Here is a 10911-nt window from a genome sequence, read left to right on the forward strand (position 1 = left end):
GTCCTTCCCCGCCGCCCCCCGCACGCGGCTCGAGCCGGGCGGGGGCTGCCTCCCCCTTCCCCCCGCGTCCGGGGTGATGCCGCCGCCCGCTGCCGCTCCCTGAGGGCGCCCGGCTGCCAGGATGTGGCAGAGCATCGGCCTTACGCTGCTGGTCATCGTGGCTACGCTGGCCTGCGTGTTGCTCTTCATGCTGTGCGGTGAGTCCCCCCCGCCCCATACGCCTGCTCCTGTCAAGGGGTAAACCCCGCGGTGTGTCTGCTCCTATCCCGGGGTAACCGCCCCCCCTCCCCCGTGCGCCCGCTCCTGTCTCGGGGTAGCCCCCTGCGGCCCCCACGAGCTGTAGCAGGAGCTGCAACAGGTGCAGAGAGGGGAGAGCCCCAGGGGTGGGGGTGGGGGGAGGGGGTGCTTCAGTCCCTCCAGGAACTGTTAGGATCAGGGCTCCTCTACAGCCCCCGCCTGTACCATGTCCAGATCTAGGTTGGGCTGTACATTCCCCTCCCCCCCACCCGCAGCTGGATCAGACTCTTACTGCATCAGCCCTGCATACCAGGTCAAGCCCACTGTCCTGCAGATAGACCTTGCACTGCCCTTCTGGTCAGTGGGGTGGAAAGATTGGGCACCGCTGGTCTATAAGGTGCAAATCTGCCCTACTTTCTAAAGTACCCAGTGGGAGCCTACTGGTTTCCTTCCTCTCCTTGAAGGGTAGAGTTTGCCTCATCCCTACCCATCTTCTCACTTGTACAGTCAGGGCAGGCCACAGGCCTTTTGAGTTTTTCCATCAGTGTGTTGCTCTGAGCGTGATTCTACTGTTTGGGTCACAGCTGCTGAGCACGCCGCTGAGGTCCGTCCTGAAGCCAGTCCTTGAAAAACTTTTCTTTGTAAACTCATTCCAGCCTGAGCATTCCCCTGTAGATGTTACCTAGGGTTGTCTCCCCTGTAGCTGGCTCCTTGTCCAGCTTGGCTTTTGTACTAATTCCCATTTTTCTCCAGCTTGACTAATAGTATTCCCATGTGACACACAGATTGCTATGGAAAAATATTTAACACAATTAAACCATATAGGATGCAGAGCCGGTGAAGTTAAACAATAATGTTGACAAAGAGCAATGCCTACAAACTAACCTAGGAGGGGGTCTGACATTAGAACATAGTTCCAGCTGCCTCAGGCCTTGCACTAGGACTTACTGGGGCCAAAAAACCTAATGGGCTTTGAAACTGATCTTGATCAGTGGTTCATCTCTGCCACAGTGAACTGTATGTTGTGAACCTTGGTTGCGTGATAAGAACTGTAGATTTTTGCCACTTTTCTGAAGTGAAGAGAGGAAAAAAATCCACTATAGTTAAAATGGGCAAGAATTAGTCATTTATAAAACATTGTGTTTGGTCGTGCAAAGAATGTGTATTTAGATATTCATGCCTATAATGAGACACCTGCTTTCCTATTTAAATAATAATCCCCTAAAGAGGTGGTCTGGTTTTTAAGAACTGCTGGTCATCTGCAATTGCCAGATTCCTCAATGGGAGCTGATGACTTTGAACAGGAGGGATGCCTGACTTGCTGCTGACAAACATTCTATTTGTAAACTGAGCACATCTGACATAGAAACCATTGAGAGATTGTAAAATTGGCCATTTTTCAGTCACTTCTGAAAGTAGGATTGTTCTTCAAGTAACTTGCTTTTGTTTCTTCTTTCCAGTTCTTACCCTCATTTCCTCTCTAGGATTTCATAATTATGATAGCCCCCTTTTCTTTTTTTCCTTTCTTCTTTCCTCTTTTTTGTGGTCCCTGGCTAAATTACTAATCAAGGCAGCTGTCAGTCTGGACATCTTGCTTTGCATCCCAGAAAAGCCATCCCCTTTCATGGGTTTGGAGCTGAGACTTCTTCAGTACATTTGACTTTTCTTCATGTGGAGAAATATAGGGGGAGTGTCTCTCCGTGTTCTCTTCATAGTGTTTCTTAACCCATGGGTTGCAAGAATACATAAAATGATCACGAACAAACTTAAACTGCATTCTCCTTTAAAGGAAAAAACCATGGGAGATGGTGGCTTTTCTCTTGCAGGCTGGCAGAGTTCCAGCCTTCAAGGGCATGCTTGGAGCCTCCCTGATTTCCCACCCCACATGCTGGGCCTGGGGGTGGGAGCCAGTGGGTCAGGAGCGAGGGGCACTGGCTCAGGACTGGCTGTTGATGTTTACAAATAGGTCCTGGTATGAAAAAGGTTGAGAACCACTGCTCTAGAGCCCTGTCTGGCTGGGCTCTTAGATGAAGAGCAGAGCACTTTGTAGGACAGAGCATATCTCTCTCCAGTGAGTAAGGGCCAAAGCTGAATTGTCTTGTTGAATGAAAAGCAATCGGATTCCTGAGGCAGCTGTATAGATGCACACTCTAGTAGTTACACAACTAATGTAAAGATCAGCCTGGATCTCAAATAGCAGCCATTTTAATATGTATACTGCCTCTCCACACATCTGTCTTCTGTTTTCAGACCTGTTTAATTTAACGTCCTTCAACTTCTTTCTAAGCCTGTTTTCTTGTACTTCACTACTGTGGCTCTTGTTTCCTGCCTTTTCTCAGTGGTAGTAAAAAGCTGTGACATGTCAAGACTGGCCATGATGGATTCTAATGCCTTGATTATTGTACTTCTGTGCCACATCAGACTAAATAAATATGGGTTCATGATCAAGCAGCCTTGAATAAACACTATGTTGTTATACAAGTGCTAAGACCACTACAATGCTCATGCAAATTCAAAGAACTATGGTTAGGATATAATATCAGCCAGACTGAACGCTGACACTTGCATATACTTGGTTGTGTTGAGATGCAATTTTAAGTATAGAAAAGTGTTGGAAATCTCTCTGTTCTTATGAAATTTTGACTAAGGGGGTGTGGTTTTCCATAGATTTAGTCTAAAGGGCTAGGGACAGAAGTTAAACACAAACTGGTTTGAGTGATCAGAAACTGGCTTAAACCTGTAACAAAACATAAGTTTAGTGCACATAAACTAGTTTCAGAATGGCCAAAACCGGTTTAAGATAAACTTGGTTGAATGTAGTATCAGACTTAACCGATTCGGGTCAAATTGGTTTATGGAACTCCTAGGGACCATAGCCGGGCTCTGCCTGGCCGATGTGTAGCAGCCCTGCCCCGCCCCCCCAGTCCCACCAGCACGAAGCTAGCCTGGGGCAGATCCAGCTGAGCATGCAGCTGGGAGAGCAGGTCTCGCCTGGTGGCCCCTTCTACCTGCTGGAAAGGGGGGCCTGAGCCAGCCCCGGTCCCCACAGCAGCGTGCATGAAATGGGCTGAAACCCCCCCCCCCTCCCAGTCCTCAGCCCTATTACTTTTGGCTGCTGGGTGCTAAGCTGGGCATGCCCTGCTCACAGTTCCCTACCCAGGTGCAGCGATGCAGAACAGCCCCTGTGGCTTCCCTGCCACCACTGCCATAAAGGGGGCCCACCCTGGCCATACTGGTAGGCACTGTCTGCACCACCAAACTGCGGTCAGCTGCCAGGCAGGCAGATGGTGGCAGTGAAGCCATCAGGGTAGCGCCCCACACCTGTTAGGGCTGTGTTGCACCTATAACTTCCCTGGTGCCACCGCCTGGGGCATAGCCATACTCCAGCATGACATGATCCCTAAGGCAAAGGGGATAGGGAGGGGGTTTATTCCCCCCTCTGTCCTCTCTCCCACAGGGGACCACAGCCAGGGTCTGCCAGCTCCAGCTGCCACCTCCGCCACTCATACCTAGCCAGGGAGATCCTGGCTGGGGTTGTCTTGGGGGAGAGAGGATGGAGGGGGGAATAAACCCCCTCCCTGTCCCCTTCACCTCAAGGAGCCATGCCACCTTGCATCTGGCCACACCCCCACCCCTGCTGCTGGACCTGCAAAGGTGGGGAATGGTGTCCTGAGGCATGCGAGCCTCTTCCTCTCTGAGGGAGCTGTGCTGCAGGCAGGAGTGGGGAGCAGAGCTGCTGTAGCCTGTCAGGGCAGGCGATGGTGGCGGGGCTCGGAGGGGTGGTTACAGGGGCTAAGATGAATTTTGGAGTGGCTGGAGGGTAGAGAGGGGTTTATTCCACCCTCTCCCTGAGGGGGAACACAGGTGGGGTTTGCCTGGCTGGGTGCGAATGGCAGAGGCAGCAGCCAAGGCTAGCAGACCTTGACTGCAGATCCCTGGTGGGAGAGGTCAGAGAGGGAAATAAACCCCTTCCCTCCTCGCTTTGCCTTAGGGGGCCATGCTTGTCCAGCATGTGTTTACGCTCTAGGTGGTGGCAGCATGGAAGCCATAGACGCAGCACGGCCCTGTGTATCAGGTGTGAGGTGATACCCCTGCAGCTTCCCCACCATTGTCTGCCTGCCTGGTGGCCAGCCCTAGTTTGGCAGCCTGGGTGGCACCTACCAGTGTGTCCAGGGCAGGCTGTCCTGATGATGACGGCGATGGGGCAGCTGCTGTCATAGTGCCCCATGCCTGGCACCTGGTGCACAGGTCTGTGCTGTACCACCACCAAGCAGAGGAACAGTGAGCCCAGCTCTGTGCCCAGCAGCCCATGTGACACAGATAATAGCACTGGGGCTCAGGGGGTGAGCAGCAGGGGGCCAGGAGATCGCAGCAGGGGACAGGGCCATCCCGGGAACCGCTTTCCAGTGAGTAGAAGGGGCCACTGGGCAGGAGCTTTGCTCCTGGGCCCCTCTGTCCCCAGTTAAGCCTTTGCTCCTGGGCTGCCCCAAGTGACCCAGCCACAGCAGCTGGGAAGGTGCAGTGGGATCGCTCACTGGCTGGGAGGGGGACTCTGGGCAGATCCTAGCTGGGGTCCCTGCAAGCCAGGGTGGGGGTTTAAATGCCTCCCCAGTCACATTCAGCCTGGTGGGGCCTGGCCATGCCCCCCTTTGTTCAGCTTCCCTCTTGCCTGAAGGGAAGGGAGGGCTCACTGTACCGCTTCCCCCCCCCCACCTCCCCCAGCTTCTAGCCTGAGCCACTGCAGGCATGTGCCTGCATTTCCAGAATCAAAATTGCATCTCCATTCACTTGCAAATCAGTTCTATCTGCTCAGGTTAGGCTAACCTACAAAGATTGAATCAATTCAGGCTCAGGCTTTTTAAATGTCTGTCCCTAGCCAAAAAGAGCAGATTTAAGAGACATTGCTGAGATGGAGGACTTCTGTGCACCTTTTTTTTCAGAAGGCTGAAATAAGTTTTAGGCAGGGGAATTCCTGAACCTTGACTATTCAAGGAGCTTTCTTTAGTGTTTAGTGTTACATTTTGGTTGTTTCATCACTCTGTTTAGCGTTGGGGGGCTTCAAAATACATTGAAGATAACAAAGCCGACATTCGTTTCTTTCTCGCCCCAACACTATACTCAAGGAATTAAAAGAGAAAATTATTTTTTCTTTGAAGTTGCTTTTAAAATATCTTTTATAAATAGGAAATAAATACTCTTTGTATTTCCTTGTCCCTGTTCCTAAGATAGCCTTGTCTATAATAGAGAAGTTTCATGGAGGGCAAACCAGTCTTACAGGAGCTTTGTAGAGTCAAGCAGTCTATATTTTATTACTCTGTTACTATAGTATCTGAGCACTTAATTTCCTCAGCATAGCTCTATAACAGGACACTGCTTTTTTTTCCTATTTTACATGTGGGAAATAGAGGCACAGGCCAAACTATAAGTGATTTGCCCAAGGTCCCATAAGAACTGTTGGGAAGAACAGGGAGTTGAATCCTGTTCTGCTGAGTCAGAGATCAGTATTCTTACCACTATAATTATATTTTTAATTGCATAAATTAAACTGTATTTTGCTTTGGTAATTTATGGGCGGGGCTTGGAAGAGTATGCCCTCTCCCTCCTCCCTTCCTACAGTTTGTTTCCTATGCATGAAGATGTACAGATATCACTTTCAGCTCTTTGAAATGAGAATGTTCTGTAACACAGCAGATACTTAGAAAAGGGGAATTAGAGAATAACAGTTACTGTAAAGTGCCAAATGTAGGAGTTGCTAAATCATGTTGATTAAGCATTGCAATTGGTAGTTTTAAGTGACAGTCACAATTGGATTAGACTTGACCTTTTTTTAAAGAAAGCCCTTTCAGAAATGTAGCTTTTTTTCTCCAGGCACTATAATTGCACTGAAGTATTATGCAGTTGATCATTTGCAGGTCAGGCTGTTTTTCATCCAGTATTAGAAGGATATGAGTTAATGATTTTTTTTTTCTTCTATTTAATAAAAAGAGTTGACTGAATCTTTTTGCTAAACTTCATACTTAATATAACGATCAACATTTTTAGTCAGTGTGAGTCATCTTTTCACTATTAAAGAGCAGATGCAATGCAGACAATACTAGCATGCTGCTGCTGATCTGCTTTGTTGATAGAGCCATGTGAAATCACTTGCATGATTTTCCACAGTGCATGTTTGGTAAGTCTTTTTGGGTGCTCTAAGTGGAATGCTGGAGTAGATAGATTGTTCATTATTTCTTTCCAGATGTTATAGATTTTTTTTTTCTATTTTATGTTGGCACATCAGTGGTGAATATCATCCTAATATGAGTGCTATACAGACATCAGTTAACTTTAGTATTATAACTGTTCAGAATTTAGCCTTGGAATATTTGAGGTAGGGATATGGTACCCCACTGTAAAGATTAAAAAGGGTACAGAGGTTAAATTACCTTGTTAATAAGGGTGCTCCAATAAAGATTTTCTTTGCTGATACCAATAGCTGATTATTAACCAGCCGTATTGGCTGATACTGACCCGATAGCCGATTTACAGGAAGGCAGCCCAGCAGCTTGGAGAGCAGCATCCTACTGGTAAGTCTGTGGGGGGGAAAGGGGCATAGGGGTGCAGATCGAGACCCACATGGTGAGTTAGGGAGTGGGGCAGAGGTGTAGGTGCTACCCAATGTGGAAGAATTCAAACTTCGCATTGTGGTTGAATCAGAACTGACAGAGCCAGCTTTTCTTTATTTAGGGCTATACTGTGATCGCAGGGAGAATTCCATACAGCAAGAGGAATTGCCCACTTGTCTGTTTCAAAGGATTTCTTGAACTCTATAAGTTTACAAGCATATTTATACTTAAGAAAGAGAAAGAGAAAAAAAATATGACCTTGGAGAAATAAAACAATAGTAAATCACACACATACAGACAGTTTACTTAAAGAAAACATCCGTGCACGGGATAATATATCAAAACAAAACAAGGCATTCAAGATTCTTTATCTCAGAACATGTAACTAAAATAAGCAGTATCAGCACTTCCAGTCTCAGTTTTCTAGTTAAGCAGACCAGAAGCCGACCAATTCCACTACCACATTTCCTGCTCTTTTTTTCCCCAACAAGTTAGATATTTATAGCCATTAGCCTTTCAACTTTAGTTTTTCCTTCTCTTTACTTTCTGCTATTTCAACATACAAATTATGTATTTCATTTCTGGTTGATGGGCTATTCCGCGTTTGCTTGGCGGCACAACTTAAGCAACATTGTATTATCATAAACACTAGGCATATTCCAATAAAAACAACAAACAATATCAACAAACTATAAATGACAGTAGAGCTTAAGGAACTTAAAATAGAGCTAAACCAAGAACTCAAATTCCAGCTATCTGACTCATGCTATTTAGCTGCTTCTTTTCAAATATGTTTAGTTACATCCTGAATTACTTCTGAATTATCAGGAATATAAGTACAACAGTCTTTACCTATTAAAGCACAGACTCCTCCTTTGCTGGCTAGTCTATAATCTAATGCAAGATGGTTTTGCAATGTCATTTGCCTTATTTCCTTCATTTCTGTATTTATTTTACCAAAACTATCAGCAGTAGCATTAGCAATCTTTTCCAGAGATGCTGCAACTTTCTTTATCTCGGACATAGCTAAGGCTGTGCCATAGCTGGGGAACATTATACCCCCAAACCTTTGATTTTCTATAATTTCGCGAACATTGTGAATTCTTCCTTTAGGTAAGTGAGATCTAATAGTAAAGGCAGGATACGCTGCGGAGACATAGCACATTCCTCTCCAACTGGAGGGAAGATTTTTATAGGCCTTATCGTCACACACAAAATAGTGACCAGCTAGTGCAGTAAATCCACCTGTATTACAGCGTGGGGACATCATCCATTGTGAATAATAGCCTGAAAATTGACCTGCAGGGGAGTAGTTAGATATCCAGGAACCATTAGAAAACGAAGCACCGTTTATCTTAAATTCTCCCTTGCACTTACTGACTCCTACTACAACCTGAGATCCATTACAGGTCCAACAGAACTTTCCAGGGGTGGCATATGCTAATCATACATAGACCGGTTGCAACTTACGTTCTGCCAAGTTTCATTTCCATGAAAATCTGAATAGTAAGGGGCTAACATCTGAGTTGCATTGAAAAATCTGAATAGTAAGGGGCTAACATCTGAGTTGCATTCAAGGGTACCGGTATCATGGGTATCCCTCCGGTAGAATAGATAGGGACATGACTACATATCCAACAACGAGAGACACTTAAATCTATCGCAGTTTGATTAACTAAAGACAAGAACATATTTTCATGAAACAATCTTCTTTGTCAGTGTGGAAGTGTAGTTTGGTTTACAGAGTTTCTCATAACTGATGAGTCAAGTTCATATAAGATGACCCAAAAAGAAATACTGAGAACTACCCAAGTCACGACTAACCAACTCCATCTCGGGAACCAGGAACTAGGTAGAGGCCTTTTTCCTGTCCTGAAGGGAATAGTGATATCGTTGGGGTACATCCTCTTTGCTTTGTAGTGGCAAATCCTCTTCACCAGTAGGTGCTTGGCTCACTACTGGTCTTGCGCTCTCCTGCTGGCAGATGCTAGGCTCACTACCAGTTTGTGGAGGCTGATTACAAAACTGATATGGAGGAGACTCGGGGTCTAACGGGGCTGATGTTTTCTTACTGTGTGAAGCGTGGATCCATGTCTGGAGTCCTTGACACTTTATTGCAGTGTTGGTGGTCAGGAGTACTTGGAATGGGTCTTTCCAGCGAGGTTCCAGCGATGACTTTTATATGGACCCAATCTCCAGGCAGGATAGAATGGCACAACTCATCTGGTTCTCTGGGGAGAGCTGCCTGTACGTGTGAATGAAAAGCCTTAACACACTTTATTAGTGCCTTACAATAGTCCAGAATGGTATCAACAAGTGAATGTATATCACAAAAGTGGGAGGCAACAGGTGGCGAGGTGGGGAGCCTCATGGGTCTTCCCATTAGAATTTCATGTGGGCTAAGCCCAGTCTTTCCGTTGGCAGTAGATCTCATACTCATAAGGGCTATGGGAAGTGCATCTGGCCATTTTAGGTGAGTCTCAGCACAAATTTTGGCCAGTTTATTTTTCAGAATGCCATTTTGGTGTTCTACTTGGCCCAAGGCCTGTGGATGGTATGGACAATGAAAGTTCTGTTGGATCTGCAGGACTTTGCAGACTTCTTTCATTATCTGTCCAGTAAAATGAGTTCCTCTATCAGAGTTTAGGAATAAAGGAATACCAAACCTTGGAATAAAGTCTCTGAGCAACTTTTTGCTTACAGTGATGGTGTCAGCTTTCGCACATGGGTAGGCTTCTTCTACCCATCCAGAAAACATATGTACAATAACAAGAACATATTCATAAGAACAACATTTCTGCATTTGAATAAAATCTAATTGTAAATTTACAAACGGTCCCCAAGGTGGGGATGTGCTGCCTTCTTTGTTTTTACAGGCTTTCCCACATTATGGGCTTGGCAAATAGGACGGGTGTGGCAGTACTGTTGAGCCACAGATGGAAAAGTTGGAGCAAACCAATCAGGCTTAACAGCTTGTATCATTTCCCCCTTTGCTCACATGTGCGATGCCATGGTGTATGCGAGCAAGCTGAGGAAGAAGGACCAATGAAGCATCCAGGAGGCCGTCCAGGGAGCGCCACAAATGGTCAGGGTGTAACAAACACCTAGCCAGTCTCCATGTATGTTTCTCTGGTTCTGGAGCCTGATCTTGGAGGACGGCAACGTCGTGAAGACGTCCCAATGGAGACTGGTCAGTTGGAATAGACAGAAACACAGGCATAGCCTGAGGAGTGGAAATAGCTGCAGGCTTGGCAGCGGAATCTGCCAGAGCATTCCCATGTGTGACATCATCATAAGGTTTCTGGTGAGCTTGACATTTAATAATAGCAACAGCAGAAGGTAATTGTAAAGCATTTAACAAGGCATTTACATATGGACCATTACTAATCTTGGCATCTCCTGAAGTGAGGAAGCCTCTTTGTTTCCAGAGTTGACCATAATCATGTACAATGCCAAAAGCATAGTGAGAATCAGTATAAATATTAACAGAGGCACCAGAGGCTAGGGTGCGAGCCCTGGTGAGGGCCATAAGCTCGGCAACTTGAGCTGAATGCACATTAGGTAAGTGATGGCTTTCTGTAACATCATATTGGGAACATACTGCATATCCTGCAACAAGGGAACCTTTTGAGTTTCTTTGACAAGATCCATCAACATAGAATACTAGATCTGGGTTTTGCAAGGGGTTGTCCTTTAGATCAGTGCGGGGCATTGTTGGGTGAGCAGTAACAAAAATGCAGTCATGGGGTTCACCATCTGAAGGGGTAGGTAACAGAGAAGCAGGGTTTAAAACAGGGTACCTAGTTAGGGTGACATTTTCAGCAGAGAGAAGCAAGATTTCATACTTAGTTAATCTAGCATTTGAAAGGTGTTGGGTTTTTGTTTTTAGCAAAAGGGCTGCTACAGCATGTAGGACATGGGGAGAACCTAATACAAGGGTAGAGGAACGTTCAACAGTGACAGCAGCTGCAGCTACACTATGGAGACATGGAGGAAGTCCAGCTGCAACAGGGTCAAGAGCAGAACTATAATAAGCAATGGGACGGTGCTCATCTCCATGTGTCTGAGT

At 46.3% G+C, this 10911-nt stretch overlaps 1 protein-coding gene across 1 annotated transcript in view; it reads left to right on the forward strand.

Moving 5' to 3' along the window:
• The first annotated feature begins 6 nt into the window (after window positions 1–6).
• The window catches only part of SMIM13 (small integral membrane protein 13), a 24802-nt gene continuing 13897 nt past the window's right edge, over window positions 7–10911 (forward strand). The window contains exon 1 of the mRNA XM_019543247.1: window positions 7–197. Coding sequence (XP_019398792.1) covers window positions 122–197 — 76 coding nt within the window. The 5' untranslated portion in view covers window positions 7–121. The remainder of the gene's footprint in view (window positions 198–10911) is intronic.

This window comes from Crocodylus porosus, unplaced genomic scaffold (genome assembly GCF_001723895.1).
Source record: "Crocodylus porosus isolate Cpor-Errol unplaced genomic scaffold, CroPor_comp1, whole genome shotgun sequence".
NCBI lineage: Eukaryota > Metazoa > Chordata > Crocodylia > Crocodylidae > Crocodylus > Crocodylus porosus.